The 20,127-nt window shown below is 44.3% G+C and overlaps 2 protein-coding genes across 2 annotated transcripts in view; one reads left to right on the top strand and one right to left on the bottom strand.

Moving 5' to 3' along the window:
• The window catches only part of ABCC11 (ATP-binding cassette, sub-family C (CFTR/MRP), member 11), a 77,766-nt gene extending 65,160 nt beyond the window's left edge, over window positions 1-12,606 (bottom strand). The window contains exons 1-4 of the mRNA XM_010843981.1: window positions 12,508-12,606; window positions 9,558-9,676; window positions 6,194-6,352; window positions 782-929 (exon numbers count right to left, since the gene is read on the bottom strand). Coding sequence (XP_010842283.1) covers window positions 782-929; window positions 6,194-6,352; window positions 9,558-9,676; window positions 12,508-12,606 — 525 coding nt within the window. The remainder of the gene's footprint in view (window positions 1-781; window positions 930-6,193; window positions 6,353-9,557; window positions 9,677-12,507) is intronic.
• A 7,405-nt stretch (window positions 12,607-20,011) lies between these two features.
• Window positions 20,012-20,127, top strand: part of LONP2 (lon peptidase 2, peroxisomal) — an 85,202-nt gene continuing 85,086 nt past the window's right edge. Inside the window, exon 1 of the mRNA XM_010843980.1 lies at window positions 20,012-20,117. Within this exon, the coding sequence (XP_010842282.1) occupies window positions 20,106-20,117 (12 nt within the window). The 5' untranslated portion in view covers window positions 20,012-20,105. The remainder of the gene's footprint in view (window positions 20,118-20,127) is intronic.

Genomic DNA, 20,127 nt, shown 5'->3' with positions numbered 1-20,127 from the left:
GTCTAGGCTGGATCGTCAATCAAAGCGTTCCACTGCTGACCAAGCAAGTGAGCACGTGACCCCAGCTGGGACAGCCAGGTTCACTGTCTGCAGTTGAGGAACTAACAGGAAATAGCGAGCCCATTCATCCTAACCACGGTACGTGGAGTCTCCTGCATGCCCCGAGCTGTTCAGCCATTTCTCAAAGCAGCTCCCACGTCCTGAGACAGACTGAGTTCTAAATGTTTTCTATACTGAACTTAAGGTCACCCTATGAGCCAGACAATGTCAGGCTCTCCATTTCAAACATGAGAGTTTCCATGAGGACTATGGTTGAGAGCATCATGGGGTTCCATGAGGGAACCAAGGCACAGAAGGGGTAAACAAATTTCCCAAAGTCACCCAGAAATTAAGTAGCATAACCAAGGTTGGGACCTAAGCACTGGCTGCAGAATTCGCACTTCCAGCTACTACTAGCTCCACTGCCCCCAGAAAGCCTTCATTTTCTGAGCAGCAGTTGAGAGACAGACATCCTCAAATCTTTTTGTTTGTTTATTTATGTTTGGGGGTTTTAAAAAATTATTGTTATTTTCTGTGGCCACCCTGCATGGCATATAGGATCTTAGTTCCCCAACCAGGGATCAAACTTGCACACCCACCTCCTCCCCCTAGTTGGAGGTGTGGAGTCCTAACCACTGACCCACCAGGGAAGTCTCAAGACATCTCCAGTTCTTGGCATGGATCTAAACATGCTAATCACCAAGTCCTGAAGTCCGGACACCTCGTCAAGTCTGCTACTTACGGGCCCCAGAACACTTGTGATGGAGAAGCAGCAGCTCATAATTGTATCAAAAATAAGCCTTGTTCTTTGGAATCTCAGCATCACTCGAAGCACTGAAGCTTTGTCGATTCCATGCCTTGAGACCTCTTCTTCCCAAAGAAGACGAAGCCTTGAAAAGAAGAAAATGGAAGCAAATGAAATCTCTTTGGTTGTATCACCCAACTCCCCCAGTTCTTGCTGGTCTAGGAACTTGGTTACAGAAATTGTCAAAGATAACACAAAGAGAGAGAACAGTACAGGGCATTTAGATTGCATGCATGCCCCAGCTCCAAGAATTACCAACATTTGACATTTTTGTTTAATCTCTCCTCCCCTTCCATTATTTTTCTTTTTGCAAGAATATTTCAAGCAAATCCCAAAGATATTGTTTCATCTATAAATGCTTCAGTATGCATCTCTTCCAGATAAAGCCCTAAAAAGCCACAGAGTAACCATAAAAATGGTTATGAATTAATGCCTATTCATTATTAACTATTAATAATAGGCATATATTAATAGCATAGTAAGAATGGCATTTAATTCAACTTTCTCTAATTATTTCAAAAATATGTTCTTACAGTTAGTTTGCCTAAATCAAGATCCAAACAGGTCCCACTCATTGGAGTTAAAGACAAATCTGACAGACCTCTTGCATCTCATTTTATCTGTAATAATTTCCAATCCTCTGCATTTTCTGCCATTTACTTTATAAAGAATCTGAATGATTTATCCTGTTGAGTTTTCCACATTCTGGATTTGACTGATTGCACCCCTGTGGGGCTCGTATAAGTTTCTATGCCATGTATTTCCTATTAAGCTGTTAGCTAGATCTGCTGCTAAGTCACTTCAGTTGTGTCCGACTCTGTGCGACCCCATAGACGGCAGCCCACCAGGCTCCCCCGTCCCTGGGATTCTCCAGGCAAGAACACCGGAGAGGGCTGCCATTTCCTTCTCCAGTGCAAGAAAGTGAAAAGTGAAAGTGAAGTTGCTCAGTCGTGTCCGACTCCTAGCGACCCCATGAACTGCAGCCTACCAGGCTCCTCCATCCATGGGATTTTCCAGGCAAGAGTACTGGAGTGGGGTGAGAGGCATAATAAAATTCAGAATTCAAGTCAGCTGGCAAAAATACTTAATAGATGATATAGTATATGTTCCTTTTATCACATCAGAAGACGTACAGTGTGCTATCCCACTTTTGGATATGTTAAGCTGGATCACTGAGTTAAGGTGTGTTAGCCTGACTCATCCATTGCCAAGTTCCCCGTCGGTGATGACCATTGCCTATATCCACCTCCGACAGGACTGGCAAAATGGTGGTTTGCCTAATTCTGTCATTCCATTTATAGTTATCAGCTTGACTTTGCTGTAAAAAAAAAAATTTTCCCAGAACTCTCCTGGTGGTCCAGTGGCTAAGACTCCAAGTTGCCAATGCAGGGGACCTGGGTTCGATCCCCGGTCAGGGAACTAGATCCCACATGCCCAAATTTTGAAACTAAAGATTCTGCATGCCGCAACTAAAACCTGGCACAGCCAAATAAACATGGAAATATTAAAAAAAGAAATTTCCCTCATCAACTGTTTTGTTACCCTGAAATACAGTTAGTTGAAGAAATAGCCTAAGGCTCTGAAAAACATCGCCCTTCCTTTTTATACACAAAATAAGATTCATAAAACACAGAACTCTGATCTCCAAAAAGTGTCCTTATTTATTTCAAAATTCCCAAAAGGGTGCCCCAGTGTTGGATCATGCAACCAAAAATGTATCCTAATTTTGACATTCCAAGCTGATGATGCCTGGGAGATTTGTGGTACACCAGCAGAATAAGAACACCTAAAACATATCTTTGGGGAGAAAATTGATATACTATTTGTATATAAGCTTTTTTAAAAAAGCATCCAAGAAGTTTTCATGAAAAGATTTTAAATTGTGTTGACTTTCCTACACTTCTCTTTTGTTTCAGAGGCAGGAACAAGTGACTAGACAATAGTCATTATGATACTCAAGGCTTCCGGACTCTTAATCTCGCTCTGGATGCCTCCCTGCCTCAGCATGCATCCACAGTCCAATCTATCAGCTGCAGGCACCATGCTGGCTGAACTTGGACGTCCTGGCTCCTGATTCCCTATGTTCGGTTCCCCTGTTTGGAAAGCGGTTAGCGCTGCCCATGATGACAGCAGAGACATCACCTTGCCGACAAAGATCTGTCTAGTCAAAGCTATGGTTTTTCCAGTGGTCATGTATGGATGTGACAGTTGGACTATCAAGAAGGTTGAATGCTGAAGAATTGATGCTTTTGAACTGTGGTGCTAGAGAAGACTCTTAAGAGTTCCTTGGACAGCAGGGAGATCAAACCAGTCAATCATAAAGGAAGTCAGCTATAAATACTAATTGGAATGACTGACGCTGAAGCTCCAATACTTTGGCCACCTCACAAAGAGCCAACTCATGGAAAAGACCCTGATGCTGAGAAAGACTAAGGGCAGGAGGAGAAAGGGGTGACAGAGGATGAGACGGTTTTATTGCATCATTGACTCAATGGACATGATGTTAAGCAAAGTCTGGGAGTTAGTGAAGGACGGGGAAACCTGGCATGCTGCCGTCCACGGGGCTGCAAAGAGTCGGACGTGACTTAGCAACTGAACAACAGCAATCATGACAGCGTCGTGGATCAGGCCAAGGGACTCCAGGCACTCGCCAAAGCTGCTGCTCCTTAGACAGCAAGAGCACAGTGGACAAAGCTGTCCCTTGTTGGGCTGCCCTTTGCCCCCAGGGCCCGACAGCGGCACTAGATGTGCCTGTTCTCGGAGAGCTCTGTCGGCATCTGGTTCTTATCCTCTGCCCAGAATCTCAGCAAGTCTCTCATCGTGACAAAGCAGTTCTGGCCCTTTCAACTCTTTACTCCTCCAGCCATGGATACTCCTGCCCAGCCTAAACCAGAAGGGAACCAATACCATGAGACCTTTCTGTCCCACTTTCCTTCTGCAATCAAAACTCCAGGCTTTTTCCTTTCTGAGTTATTAAAAAACTACCCCCATTCCATCCAGGCCCACCTATGCGGACCAGATAACTTGAGGGGCCCGGACCCTAGCTCAACAAAGCCAAAACGTCCCCACGAACCCTGTCTGTGTTGGAGGATTCTATTGTTTGTGGATGCTATTGCTCAGGTCAAACCATGGGGCTGCCTCTCCTCATTCTAGCCCTGCCTCCACACATGACACAATCCTCAGGAACAACAAGCTCTAGAGTCAGTTCTACTTTGGCTAAACAAATCCAAGTCTTCCGTAGCCTACCCACAGCTCTCTGGGCATCACTATCTATTTCTGGCCATGATTATTAGATTCAGATTCAAGAGACTTGGTTTCTCATTTTACCTCCTCCATTCATTCATGATATGATTCAAGGAACATACTTCTCTTAATTCTGGTTCTTCATTTGTAAGATGGGGGAAATAACATCTGCCTTGTTTATTTCATAAACCTTTTGTGATGGTCAAAGGAGACAATGGGTGGGGAGATGCTCTATAGTTAAGAACAGTTAACATGTGAGGGATTATGGTGATCACAGGATGAAGATGATGGTGGTGACAATGGTAATCCCGCTGAGAGTGGTGGTGAGGGTGATGGTTGGCACTTTGTCAGCCCATCCTCATAGGAAACACAGCAGCTCTTTTGAAGGATTAGGGAAGACGCGACCCAGATGCTGCCTGTTAAATGGTGTGCCAAGTTGCTTCAGTCATGTCTGACTCTCTGTGACCCTATGGACCATAGCCCATCAGGCTCCTCTGTCCATGGGATTCTCCAGGCAAGAATACTGGAATGGGTTGCCAGGCCCCCCTCCAGGGGATCTTTCTGAAGCAAGGACGGAACCCATTTCTCCTGAGTCTCTTGCTTTGTCAGGTGAGTTCTTTACCACTAGTGCCACCTGGGAAGCCCTGTTAAATGGAGAACACATAGAAAGAAATTCCTCTAAAAGTGTGAATGCACGGGAAATTACCATTTCAAAGAAATATGTAAAGATGGAGTGATTGCAAAAATGTTGGTGGTGAGGCATTCTGAGTTACAGAATAAAAAAGGCAGCACCAGTGGGCGGAAAGTGAACAGAAGTAAATTAGGAGACCTGGTCTTCGCAATGGTTAGGGAAGAACAAGCAAGCTAACATTTAACTGACGGCCTATGATGCGTCTGGCATTTTCCCAGGTGCTTTACATCAAATCTATTACCTCTTCTGCTTCTTGCTAAGTCACTTCAGTCATATCCGACTCTGGGCAACCCCATAGACGGCAGCCCACCAGGCTCCGCCGTCCCTGGGATTCTCCAGGCAAGAACACTGGACTGGGTTGCCATTTCCTTCTCCAATGCAGGAAAGTGAAAAGTGAAAGTGAAGTCGCTCAGTCATGTCTGACCCTCAGCGACCCCATGGACTGCAGCCTACCAGGCTCCTCCATCCATGGGATTTTCACAATGAACCAATGAAGGGCAATGAGAGATTTTTTTTTTATAATTCACTATTTTATACACAAAAACATAGGTAAGTAACTCCTCTGACATCATAGCTGGTAAGAGGTGAGATTCTACCAATATCTGGCATTATCCAAGAGGTGCTCCCTGGAACCTCTATTTTTTTTCCTGAGTCTAAGAAGCAATGGGTCAAAATTCAACCAGTTTCTGCTTTGTCAGTGCCTTCACTACACTGATTTTCTTTATAAATCTCTGAGACCTGGTGATAGCATCTGACGGTTCACTAATTCTCTGACCACTGAATATTCTTTTCAGGAAGGCTCTTAGAGTGCCGTCATGTCTGGGATACATTTGGAAAAGGCCATCTACACCTGGTGTCTCTCATGAAGAACCTAGAGGCAGTAACATGAGTACAGGACATTCCAGGTCACTCATTCCCACCCCTCCCCTTTTGATCTAATTTCACCTGTGAGGTAGACGGTACAGGAAATGTAATCCCACAACAATTAGTGGTGGCTCAAGGTGGCTTAAGAGCCTGGGCCACTAGCCAAAATTTAATGATCTGTGACACAGATAAATGCTTTATCCACACACCAAAAAAGGCAAAAGGGACAAGAAGCAGTACTTTCTTTCTCAGGGTCCTGGGACCTCAGACAGACCCAATAAAAGATGAGAATTCTTGTTCCAGAATAAGTTCTCTAGCCTGTATGTAAATATGTAAATATTTACATATGAAATACGTAAATTATTACTTAACTCCAGATTAAGAACCTCCCATAGAAGGAGGGTTCCTGCTACAAAGGGAGAACTGATATATTTTGCTCGTCTGAAGATGAACCACTGCCCCCCTCCCCTTAAAACACACACTGAAGCGACTTGGCACCGACTGCCGAGACATGGTCTTTAACCCCGCGGGCTTGCCCAGCATGACTTTACCTTTTGGCGTTTTTGTCTGCAGCATCGTGTACTGACAGCCGGGGGATGTTGTCCTCATCTAAGCTTCTCCGTAAACCTCGAACCATGAGCGGGCTGAGCCATGACAGCGTGAGGTAGGAGAACAGGCCAGCATCATCCAGGGGCTGGGGCTCAGGAAACCTAGCAGAAGAGACACGGGCAACACGGTGACACCGGGCCGTGGGCTCCAGGGGTGGACAGCTCAGGCACAGGCAGAACTTGGAAGAGACGAACAAGGACTAGGGGAAAACCACAGTGTGGATTCTACACCGTCTACATGGAGAAAACAGTATTTTTTCATGACTATTATTAACATCACAAATAATAGTCATGAAAAAATACTTTTTTCCTACATCCAGAGGACCACACTGTGCTTTTTCCCCAGTTCTCATAGTTAAAAACCAGAAGCAACAAAACATCCAGCAACAGAGGAATGATTTAAAAAGAAAGAAGACAAAATACGGCATATCCTGCACCATGTTGTAGAAAACAGTGCTGCTGCTGCTGCTGCTGCTAAGTCGCTCCAGTCGTGTCCGACTCTGTGCGACCCCATAGACGGCAGCCCACCAGGCTCCCCCGTCCCTGGGATTCTCCAGGCAAGAACACTGGAGTGGGTTGCTATCGCCTTCTCCAATGCAGGAAAGTGAAAAGTGAAAGTGAAGTCACTCAGTCGTGTCTGACCCTCAGCAACCCCATGGACTGCAGCCTACCAGGCTCCTCTGTCCATGGGATTTTCCAGAAAACAGTGCAGAAGGGTCTAAAAATAGGGACGATCTACATGCAGAACATGGAGCGGGCTCTAAGCATACTGAAAAAAAGGTCACTTGAAGATCAAGAAGTTTAAAATATTTTTACTTATATAAAAAAGGAAGAAATAAGGGAGATCAGACAGAGAACAATATACACATATCTATATTATATATATTTTAAATATCTATATTATATATCGGAGAAGGCAATGGCACCCCACTCCAGTACTTTTGCCTAGAAAATCCCATGGACGGAGGAGCCTGGTAGGCTGCAGTCCATGGGGTCGCTAGAGTCGGACATGACTGAGCGACTTCACTTTCACTTTTTACTTTCATGCCTTGGAGAAGGAAATGGCAACCCACTCCAGTGTTCTTGCCTGGAGAATCCCAGGGACGGGAAGCTGTCTATGGGTCACGCAGAGTCAGACACGACTGAAGCGACACAGCAGCAGCATATTATATATAATAAACATCAAATTATATAACAATTTATATCAAATCATTCATAGATTGACTTTGAAGTAGGGGTTAGAAATTGCAAAGGAGCAAAACTAAATTCTCATCACTTTAAATGTGTATGCTCTGCTTCTGTAACTTCCATAAAAACTGTAAAAAACAAAAAAAGTAAATAAGAATGATAAGGTCATATCTTTGTGAATCATTCACAAAAGACAAATAATGATTTCATTAAGGTGTTGATATTGTGTGTAATTTCACTTTTTTTTCAACATTGTCTCTAATGTTATATGGTTCAATATGAGGAAAATTCAACATTAAAAAAGATTTGGGGAGATAGATGTGAAGACAAAAATGCCAGACTTGCAAGATGTTCTCTTGTTCGGGTTATGGACTCTTTTCTCCACATTCTGGCCCTTTACATCCTTCCAGCCCACCAGCGATCATGGTTGTACGTTCTGGGATATGCTGGCCGGGCCTCAGCAGGGGATGTTGGGAGAGAAGAACTGAGGGAAGATGAGACATTATAGGAGATGTGTGGGGCCATCTGTGATGGCAAGGGTTGGGCCAGAACTAATGCGCCGGGGCTGATATTCCAAGGGCCCAGCAGAAACATTTCTTCTCTAAGATAAGGCTGTCCAGCTGAACTCAAGTACCAAAGTTCTCTATTTCTGGTGGAGATACGATTGATTTGGTGGGTAACAATGTAACTGGTATTGATAGAAGCTCAAATTTAAAAAATAGGAAAACCCCTGCTGTTTGTTTGTTAGAAAAACACTGGAGCGAAGAGGGATTCCTAAATACAAAGTTTTTCCCATGACGAAACACTGAGGGATCAGAGCAGAAGTGTTAAGCGCCTGTCAACAAACGCTGCATAAATGAGTATGTGCGTGAATCTGTGGAGTTCCCTGAAGCCCCAGGTGTATAAACCAGAAAGTCATTTGGGGATGGTTGAAACTACGGTTTAGTAGAGGAGGCTCCATGAATTTCTTAAACTCTTAAGCTTAAGGTAACATCACAGGGCATTTGGCCCTTTCAATGACTGCCCATTTTTCACTGGATGAAGACCAACGTACTTAATGTGGTCTGTGGAGACATGCTGGTGGTGTCGCCTTGCCGCATCCACTATGGCCAGGACTCTGCAGAGGCACTGGCCTCCTTCTCAGATCCTGGACACGCACATCACTCTGTTCTTCCACTGCAAGGCCAGGCCCTTGCACATGCTGCCCACATCGGCCTCCTGATCATGCTCCAGGTCTCAGTTTCAGTGTCACTCAGAACCTATCATGCTGTCGCTATTCTGTGTCCCTCACACCCCCACATTTCTTTACAGCACCTTCCTCAAACAGCAATAATCATATGTTTCAGTTCAGTTGCTCAGTCCTGTCTGACTCTTTGCAACCCCATGGACTGCAGCACACCAGGCTTCCCTGTCCATCACCAACTCCCAGAGCTTACTCAAACTCATGTCCATCGAGTCAGTGATGCTATCCAACCATGTTATCCTCTGTTGTCCCCTTCTCCTCCCACTTTAAACCTTTCCCAGCATCAGGGTCTTTTCCAATGAGTCAGCTCTTCGCATTACGTAGCCAAAGAATTGGAGTTTCAGCATCAGTATCAGTCCTTCCAATGAATATTCAGGACTGATTTCCTTTAGGATGGAGTGGTTGGATCTCCTTGCAGTCCAAAAGACTCTCAAAAGTCTTCTCCAATAGCACAGTTCAAAAGCATCAATTATTTGGTGCTCGGCTTTCTTTATAGTCCAACTCTCACATCCATGCGTGACTACTGGAAAAACCATAGCTTTGACTAGATGGAACTTGGTTGGCATGCTTATAAGCTTACTCATTCTCCCCCATGTGAGGTCAGTAATGGGCAAGGGTCGTGTCTGGCTGGCTCACTGTTACCCCCCACAGTCTACCCAGTGTCAATGAGTCCTGTTGACTGACTGGCTGAATGAATGGAGATGCTGGCTGTGCTGCCCTGATGTGTCTCAGGTTTCTTGGGAGGTGTTTGGCTGTGCAGGGTGACAGGACAGTGTTGGGACAGGGCTGTGCAGCCTTTTGGAGGGGTCCAGGTGTGAGGGCCTGAGTATCACTGCCCTGGAGGGTACCGACCCTCAGCTCCCATTCAGGACTCACTTTGGCTTCGGTCGGAAGGGAATCATGGTTTTCCAGGCAGCATCATACTTCCCTCTCCCTGGTGCCTCAGGTTCCCTCACCTGCTGTCTCCAGGGGCTATCTTCAACAGTTATTGTTTTCTTGGGAAAGAAAAAACAAAAGAGCATCAGTTTCAGACCTCACAAATACTGTCCTGAGGGAATGAGGGACCAGCCACCCAAGGAGGATAGATCTTTCCACATTCAGCCTCCTAGAGAAAGGATATGGCAGTCAGACAGAAAAAGACAAATAGTCTATGATCTCACTTACATATATCTGAGATATAACATCCATAAGATGTTATGGAAAGACCCCCAAGGAACTTTTTGGCCACCCCAATAGAATAAAGCAAGAGAGTTCCAGAAAAACATCTACTTTTGCTTTATTGACTAAAGCAAAGCCTCTGACTGTATGGATCACAACAAACTGGAAAATTCTTAGAGAGATGGGAATTCTTAAGATGGGAAGATGGGAACCATCTGCCTCCTGAGAAATCTGTATGTGGGTCAAGAAACAACAGTTAGAACTGGACATGGAACAATAGACCGGTTCCAAATTGGGAAAGGAGTATGTCAAGACTGTATATTGTCACCCTGCTTATTTAACATACATGCAGAGTACATCAAGTGAAATGCTGGGCTAGATGAAGCACTAGCTGGAATCAAGATTGCTGAGAGATATACAAATAACTCCAGATATGCAGATGACACCACCCTTATGGCAGAAAGAGAAGAACTAAAGAGCCTCTTCATGAGACTGAAAAAGTTGGCTTAAAACTCAACATTCAAAAAACAAAGATCATGGCATCTGGTCCCATCACTTTATGGCAAATAGATGGGGAAACAATGGAAACAGTGAGAGGCTTTATTTTCTTGGGCTCCAAAATCACTGCAGATGGTGACTGCAGCCATGGAATTAAAAGATGCTTGCTCCTTGGAAGGAAAGCTATGACCAACCTAGACAGCATATTAAAAAGCAGAGACATCACTTTGCCAACAAAGGTTCAGTTCAGTTCAGTTCAGTTGCTCAGTCATGTCCGACTCTTTGTGACCCCATGGACTGCAACACACCAGGCCTCCCTGTCCATCACCAACTCCCAGAGTTTACTCAAACTCATGTCCATTGAGTTGATGATGCCATCCAACCATCTCATCCTCTGTCACCCCTTTCTCCTCCTGGCTTCAGTCTTTCCCAGGATCAAGGTCTTTTCCAATGAGTCAGTTCTTCACATCAGGTGGCCAGAGTATTGGAATTTCAGCTTCAGCATCAGTCCTTCCAATGAATATTCAGGACTCATTTCCTTTAGGATTGACTGATTTGATCTCCTTGCAGTCCAAGGGACTCTTAAGAGTCTTAAACAACACCATGGAGCCAACAAAGGTCCATCTAGTCAAAGCTATGGTTTTCCAGGAGTCAAGTATGGATGTGAGAGTTGGACTATAAAGAAAGCTGTGTGCCAAAGAATTGATGCTTTTGAACTGTGGTGTTGGAGAAGACTCTTGAGAGTCCGTTGGACTGCAAGATCAAACCAGTCAATCCTAAAGGAAATCAACCCTGAATATTCATTGGAATGACTGATGCTGAAGCTGAAACTCCAATACTCTGGCCACCTGATGTGAAGAACTGACTCATTGGAAAAGACCCTAATGCTGGGAAAGGTTGAAGACAGGAAGAGAAGGGGATGACAGAGGATAAGATGGTTGGATGGCATCACCAACTTGATGGACATGAGTTTAAGTAAGCTCTGGGAGTTGGTGATGGACAGGGAAACCTGGTGTGCTGCACTCCCTGGGGTCATATAGAGTCGGACACAACTGAGCAACTGAACTGAACTGAACTGAATAAAAAATACCTACCCAACTAACAACAAAACAAAAACCTGACTGGTAATTGCCAGAGGTGAAGATAGGCAAAATGGGTGAAGGTGGTCAAAAAGTACAGACTTACATTTATAAAATGAATAAGTCATGGGAATATAAAGTACAACATGGTAACTATAACTGATAATATTGCACTGCATATCTGAAAGTTGTTAAAAGAGTAGGTCTTAAAATTTCTCATGAGAAAAAAAAAATAGTTGAACTATGAGTGGTGATGGATATTGTGGTGATCCTCTCATAATTTATACAAATAATGAATCATTATATCATACATCTGAAAGTCATATGATGTTTTATGCCACTTATGTCTCAATAAAAATAAATAAAGGAAAGCCTGCCAGGTAGGGAATGAGTGATGTGTCAGAATAACCAGCTCCCAGCTCTGGCTCTGCTCCTACTCTGGGCAGTTCCCTCAACTTCTCTGGGCTTTTCTCTGGCCATAAACACTGTAGACAAGAAAGGGTGTTATGTTTAGTCACCCACAGAATGCAAAACCAAGTCACTCTCTAAGGATAAAACTATTAAAAAGAAATCAAGAAGTAAAAAACAAATCACAAGACATTACATGTTACCCTTTTGATAAAGTAGGAAACCACTGAAATGAAAAAGGTATATTATCTCTAGGACTTCATATAGAATAAATAATACTCTCTTGAAAACACAGTAAGGGATCCTTGGGTAAAGGTTCAGAATAGTGGTTCCTGAAGGAACCAGGGAGAGTTTGGGAATGTAATGGGGTCAAGGTCCGAACTGGTAAGTTGGTGGTAGATTTATTGGTGCTTATCATATTAGTATAAGTAAATGCATAAATAAGTGAGAGAGACAGAAATGGGGTGGGGAGTGGAGGGTAGTGGGAGACAGCTGTATGAGCCATGAACATGCATCATAATCAACAATTATGATTCATCTAATTGTAGAAGCCAGAGCTTCATTTTAAAAAAATCAAAATTGAATAAATAGGGGACCAAAAAAATTTGATCCAGTTTATGACCACTGACAGTACCCTTTGAACTCAGTTTCCTGGTGTTTTGATGCAAAGGAGATCTACTTACATAGCTAAGTCCTGAAACCATGTCATCACCTACATCCAAGCCGAGATTCACAAGGCCACCAGAAGACCTGGGGACCCAGTACATCCTCCTTCTGGTCATTTTCAGGTGTACTGCCAATTCTTTGTTTCCCAGAATCAGAGAATCTGAAAAGGCAACAGGTAAGAACAGCTTAGATGGAACCCCAAGCAACCAGGAGAGGGGGATACCGCTCAAGAAGGAGTGTCCGGGGGGGCTGTCGTCACAGCACCTGCTCTTCCCTCTGTTAGGAATGGGCTTGGCTCCCTGTCTTTAAACTTCTACTTGGGGCTCAGCCTAAGATCACCCAGGGAAACCCCAAACCACCTATTCCCAACCTACATCCTTGGGCCAGGTCAATCTTCTTTAATATATTCAAGGCTTGCTCGTAAAACCATGCTGCTTCTTCTTCTTTTTTTTTTAAACCATGCTTCTTTAACCATGCCTCTTCTTTTATTCCAGTCTATAATTGTCTATTTAGGTGAATCACTGATTTTTTAGAGTTCATTTCTTGGACTAAATGGAGACCCTCACAAGGACAAAGACAGGTCTGCTTTGCTTACTATTAAATCCCTCAGGCCTAGGGATCCCCTAGGAGGAGGGCAATATTCAGTAAATCAATGGTGAATGAATGAATAAATAAATGAAAGAAATGTGATTTTGCCATTCTCAGACTCAGGGGAGTGGATCTGGGTATGCTTTAGGACATTTATTTATTTATGAAAATATTTATAAATCTATTTGGCCACATCAGGACTTAGCTGTAGTATGTGGCTTCTTTAGTTGAGGCATGCAAAATCTTATTTGAGGATTTAGGATCTAATTTTCTGACCAAGCATGGAACTCGGGCCCCCTGTATTGGAAGCTTCAAGTCAAAGCCCCTGGACCACCAGGGAAGTCCTTGATTTAGGAAATTTAAATAACTAAAAAATATATTAATTTGCTTTTCATTTTGCCTTTGTGAATATATGATTCACTCTCAGAACATCCATGTGCCTGGGGCAGGAGAGGGGATGGTAGTCAGTAATGTTTCTGAAGGAATGGAAAGAGAAAGAAAATGTACGACAGGGCTGGCATCATGGGGTGTGATGGGTGTCTCACCGGGCCCCAGCTTGTGATGGACTTACAGATGTTCTGCCACCACCATCTTGAAATTCTTCACAATCGGAACAAGGAGTCCCACATTTTCATTTTGCACTGGGTCCCACAAATTATATAGTCAGTCCTCCTGCTCAGATATAGCTTTTGGCATTCAAATACTGGATTGTGTTTCAAGTAAACAGACTTGAAGACTAGCCTATTGTCTTGGGAGAAGATTCTCTAAATTCCTTTATCCCATTCCCTCTCATCTCACTTCCTTTTAGCAAATCACACCCAAATCTGGTGGACTCAGTTTCTGGAATTCTCCTATAAGACAGATTCCCCAGCCATGGCACCAGGCCATAAGTATACAGTTAGCCCTCTGTACCCATAGATTCTGCAATCAAAATTCAACCAACTGACTATAGATAATATTAAGGAAAAATAAAATAAAATCTCAGTATTCCCCAAAGGAAAGCTTCAGTTGGCAAAGGAAACTGTTTACATAGCATTACATTGTATTTACAGCTATAAGTAATGACTTAAAGTATATGGGAGGATGAGCTTAGATTATATGTAAATACTACACTATTTTATATAAGGGACTTGAGCATCCTTGGATTTTCAAATCCACAGGGGGACTGGAATAAATCCCAGCTCTGAACTGAGGGGTGAGTGTACTTGCATGTGAGGATAGAAGTGGACCTTTCAGGGGTGATGGAAAACTTTAAAATAAAAGAGGTATGTCAGGTAAGAGAGGGTGTCAGGTAGCTCTTATTTAAGACTTTGGGAAGAGTCCAGTTTCTCTCTGTCAGAGCAGCCTAAAGTGAAATTGGCATGATTCAGTGGAAGGAAGCCCTGGGGGTAGAACCATGGTATACTGGCTTACAGTTTATTTACTAAGACACAAAGGTGCTCAGTGGAGGGACTGGGATGGGGGAGGGGGAGGAAGTAAATTCTAGATTGCAAGTCATGCACCCTGGCAAGGGACTGTCTTAGTGTTGTCAATGGTGTGCTGGTAAACGTGTGCATCTACAACTAACCTGTGATTGCAACTGGTGAGTGAATGTAGTTCCAACACAAATGTAACTTGACATTGTGCTTTATGTTAACAAGTAAGAGGGAATTGAAGCATCCAAGACTATGTTGGTTGCATCTTCACTCATTTGCCAATAACCCATGTAACTGCTGAAGAGTTTCCAGATACCGAAAGAGGATTTTCTCATTTTTTGTGCTGTTCACAATGTAATGCCTACAGGCAATACACTTGTTAATCTGAATTATTAACATTTCCTGCATTTATTTCTTAAGCCTAGGCAATCAATAAAATAATAAAAACAAATCCAGATATGTAGCCTTTGCTGATTTTTGTGGTAAAAGTCCTCCCATCAAGGATGATTTCAAGCTACCAACATGTTGGGAAGAGAAGCACATTAAGAAATCACTGTACAGTATTTCTATGTACAAATACAGTGGGTGTGCATGCTAAGTAGAGGTATCTGACTCTTTGCAGCCCTATGGACTGCAGCCCACCAGGCTCCTCTCTCCATGGGGATTCTCCAGGCAAGAATACTGGACTTGGTTGCTGAGCCCTCCCCCAGGGGATCTTCCCAACCCAGGGATAGAACCTGTGTCTCTTACGACTCCTGCATTGGCAGGTGGGCTCTTTACCACTAGTGCCACCTGGGAAGCCCCTATCTACAGTAGATGTAAATAAACTTAAAAGTATAAAAAGTAAATATAGTGAAATAATTAGGAAGTGATAGATTTTTGAGCATTATCTTTGTCTTTGATATAATTAATTGTAAGTTTAATAATTTAAATACTATTTGTATTTAACAACTGGGCTCTCAAAATTCCTGAAAATTTGACAATTAGTCCTCATAAACCAGTATTTTAAAACAGTGAGCCTAAACATTTATGTTCTCCTAGTTAACTGGCAAGTAGGGACTCATGAGGAAGACCAGATTCTTGGAGCACTAATACAGAAATTAGATTTTTTTTTCTCACCTTTCAGTTATAGTATGATTTGCCAATCTGGTTTATTTGTATACACCTGCAAAGAGATACATGATGGTTTCAAAGATATAACTCCATATAGAAATATAGATGTTATCCAGGAAATTAGTAACAGGGAAAAGTAAAGCAAATGCAATGCTGCTGCGGCTAAGTCGCTTCAGTCATGTCTGACTCTGTGTGACCCAATAGACAGCAGCCCATCAGGCTCCCCAATCCCTGGGATTCTCCAGGTGAGAACACTGGAGTGGGTTGCCATTTCCTTCTCCAATGCATGAAAGTGAAAAGTGAAAGCGAAGTCGCTCAGTCGTGCCCGACTCTTAGCGACCCCATGGACTGCTGCCTACCAGGCTCCTCCGTCCATGGGATTTTCCAGGCAAGAGTACTGGAGTGGGGTGCCATTGCCTTCTCCAAATGCAAATGAAGGGAATGCAAATGTGTATAATGGATATGCTTATAGGACACGAGCTGCTCTCTCAGCATAACTGGAACTGAGTCACATATTGGCTTGGGGCACCTTCCATGTCTATGAGGCCCACCCCTGATTCCTTGACTGGCCAGAGGAATTCCCTCCAGGGTTTCCTTTGGTATCCCAGAAAAAAGAAAAGTTCCCTGGCTTCCCAACTTCCTTTCAGGAAGAAGACAGAGCTGAAGTTTATTCAGTTTAGTTAGTGACAAGCCCATCACTGTGGTCAGGCTGGGGTCTAGGTCAGGACTGGGCATAAACCAGGAAGGAGGCAGATACTTCCAGCTCTGTGCTCCCCCATTCCCAGGGAGAGGCAATATTAGGGTTAGTTTAGACTCAGGATTAGTTCACGGCCGTTTGCACATGGTGAAACAGCCTGTGGACAGGAGAGGGCCGTTGGAGGCAGGTGATCTTTCTGGAAGAACTGGTTTCTTTCCTCATTGTTCCGAACACTTTCCCAGCCGGAAAGTGTCCAAGGCCAGAAGGGCAGCAGAGGGTAGGGGAGATGCTCAGGGCAAGGGGCAGAGGCACCGGCAAGCCAGGCCTGAAGAAGCCGAGAGAACTAGACTTTATTTCTCCTGTTCCTCTCCCTTCCCTTCCCTGGGGAGTTGGGTAAAGCTTTCTGGGGGCGAGTTCTCAGAGCTCCTGGAGCCCCTTGCTGGCCCTGGCCATCTGCTCGACTGCTGAATCCCTCCAGCCCAGCACCTGATCATCTCTGTTCCAGAAACTGGGAAGCTCCTTCCCATCTTGGCCTTTGTCTACTGTCTGTCAAGGGCATGCTCCTCCTAGCTCCCCGGCAGAGCCTGGCCTTCCTCATCACATAGGTTTCAGCTTATACACCACCTTCACAGGGTAACCTTCCCAGATCTGCCTCCCTCATCTTGTCCTCCTCTCTCTAGCACTTTCTACACATTTTCCTATTAGATTTCCTTTACTTATCACTTTCTGAAATTGCCATTTCTTTGGGGGCTTATTTATTTACTGCCTACCTCAGGCCTTTTACACCAGGGTGGAATAAGTATTTGGTAGATAAATGAAGAAAGTAGACGCAGTGTTGTTAGAGAAGGAACCAGGAGAGCCACTCAGTCACTTGAGACCTCACATTTAGATTCTTGCTGCTTTCCCAAGGGGACTGGCACCCCATCACAGAGATACCCCATCCCTCAGGGGTGGGGTGGAAAGAAGGTGTTCATCAAGTAAGCAACTTAAATGTGGACCCGGTGCCATACCACACCTTCCATGGCATGGAATGCAATTGTATTTTAAAATAAATCCAGCTATTACTATGTGACTAGACACTCATATTGCTTGTTGTTGTTAGGGAGAGTATATGTTAAAAGCATTAAACGTGTGTTCAGAAAATATACTGCAAGGTTTATAAGATGGTTTTTGAAGTTCTGAAAAAATGGGGACATTCCCCCTTGTCCTTGGAGAAGTCTTGGTGAAAAGCTAAGCTCTTTGGGAGCTAGGTCCTGCATGTTTTTATCTTTGCTTCACCGCCAGAGCCTATCCCAGTGTCAGGTACCCAGTGCCATCAGAGAGCAATGCAGAGCATGCTGGTTGGAGCCAAGATCTCCTGCTGATCAGCACAACTGCTCTGGAGGCCCTCGAGGCTCAGGCCCTGACTGTTTCTCCTTCACTTGTCATGTCCAATCCATCAGCATGCTCTGTTTCTGTTTTTATTTTAGTTAGTTAGTTAGTTATGGTTGCTCTGGGGCTTTGCTGCTGAGTGCAGGCTACTTTCTGTGGTGTGCAGGCTTCTCACTGAGGTGCCTTCTCTTACTGCAGAGCTCAGGCTCTAGTGTTCTGGCTCAGTAGTTGCGGTGAATGGGCTTCACTGCCCGTTTCACGGAATCTTCCCAGACCAGAGGTGGAACCCATGTCCCCTGCACTGGCAGGTGGATTCTTAGCTACTTCCCTGGTGGGAAGTCCCATCAGCGTGCTGTGTTGAAGCTACACTCAAACATGGTTTGAATATACTGCTCTGGTCTGAGTCCGCATCACCTCTTGCCTGGGCAACTTCAACCAGCTCCTAACTGACCTTAAACACTTGTGTTCCATTCTCCACACAGCAGTTAACATGACCTTTTGAAAACGTTAAATCTGAAAAAGTATTCCCCAAGCTCAGAGTAAGACCCAAATTCCTCAGCAGATTCCTGACCCCCACTCCTTACTCCTTACACCCCACCCCACCCCACCCCACCCACTTCTCTCCTGCTTCCCTCACCAGGCTCCAACTCAGCAAATCACAGGAGCATGCTCCACAAACATTCTAAATCCATCCCGGTCAGAAAGCCTTTGCCATCACCACTCCTTCTGCCTGGAATAGCACTCCCTTGGCAGCCACCCCACAACCTCTGTGTGGCTGCAGTTCAGGGCTCCATTCAAACAAAGCTCAACTCTTCAGTGAGGCCTGCTCTGGCCATCTGAAGGGCATATCACCATCCAGAAGGATTTTCCTTACTTATTTTCTGTTTCTTCTCCCAGAATGTTAGCTCCATGAAAGCAGGAAGCTTGTCTGTTGTGTTCACTGATGTATCCCCAGCATCTAAAGTAACATCCATTACATAGTAGGCATTCAGAAAATAGTTGTTTGGTGAATGAATAAAAGGTGGGATCACGACAGAGAAAGAGCTTTAGGCAGGAGACTCTGAGTTCCCAAATTTCTGTCTCCAGCACAGCGGCTAGGACACCTGTCTTCTCTTTTCTCTTACCTACTTCACATACAGAAACAAACAATTCCTGGATCAGACTCACCCACCTGTGGGTCTGTCCCTCTGGCCAAGTGGTGCTTAAGGAACTTGTACCTAGCAGGCCCTCAAGAAACGCATGTTGACTTGACTTTCAATTCCCTCCTGGATTCTGAGGACCTTGCTGAACTTCTTATTTGGGGAAAAATTTCCCTCTGCAACCTACAGCCAAAACCAAGTCAAATTCAATTCCCCTACTGCTATTTAATAGCCTTGTAATCATGAATAACTAAACTGTTTACCCTTTTTGAATCTCAATTACTCATTTATAAAAAGGAGATAGTGCTACCTTCCTCACAGGGGTGAAGGAGCTCCCAAAGGCCAAATGTGAAAAAATTCGAGCAACGAAATACATGATATCATTGCATGATAACCCATAAAACATTGAATATTTGAGTTCATATTAACATAAAAAATAATAGAATACGTAAATAAATGAAGGAGATGGGGCAGTTTTTTCTTACAGATTCCAGTTGATAAATGTAGACTTAACTCCCTACAGACTCTTACTTATAATGAGATAAATAGTACCTTAAAGTGGGGAACCTAATCACTGTTGAAATCATCATTGGTAAGATGTTTCACCGTCAATGTATCACTAAGGCACATCGCTTCTGTGGTCTTCCTGCCAAAAATGTATAATGTGATCTTGAGAAAACATCAGATAAACCCTAAGAGAGCGACATTCTACAAAATAAGAGACCAAAGCTTTGAAGGAAAAAAGAAAAAAGATTGAGGTGATATTTTATCTAAATAAAAAGTGGGATCCTGGACCAGAAAAAAGGACACGTGAGAAAACTGGAAAAATTTGTGGAGATTCATAAATTAGGTAACAGTAATATTAGTTTCTTGGTTTTTAGAGTCGAATCATGATTGTGTAAGATGGTTACACGGGAAGCTGGGTGAAAGGCACATGGAAACTCCCTAGTATATTTTTGTACATCTAAAATCAATTCGAATAGAAAGGTACAAACATTTCAAGTGGATAATATTCACACGGACCATTGGTGGGCACACAGCTCAGCTATGAATGAAACTCCAGAGAAAACAGAGGGCGGGGAGGCGGGGGTCATCGGCGGGCGGAGTGCGCTTCTCTTCGCGTGTGTACGGCGCCGGGCGGCGGCGGCGGCGGAGGCTGGGGGCGGGTGAGCGGGCGCGTGGGACCGGAAGCGGCAGCGCGCCCGAGTCAGAGCCTGGGTCGCCGCCGAGGAGGCCGCGCGAAGCCGGGCATCGGGCTCTTGGGGACTCTCCCGGCGCGGAGGGGTGTCGCCATGTCGTCCGTGAGCCCCATCC

Source organism: Bison bison, unplaced genomic scaffold (genome assembly GCF_000754665.1).
Source record: "Bison bison bison isolate TAMUID 2011002044 unplaced genomic scaffold, Bison_UMD1.0 scf7180017864192, whole genome shotgun sequence".
NCBI classification, from domain to species: Eukaryota; Metazoa; Chordata; class Mammalia; order Artiodactyla; family Bovidae; genus Bison; species Bison bison.
The sequence above is the reverse complement of the archived record's forward strand: the minus strand, read 5'-3'. Positions and strand labels throughout refer to the sequence as shown.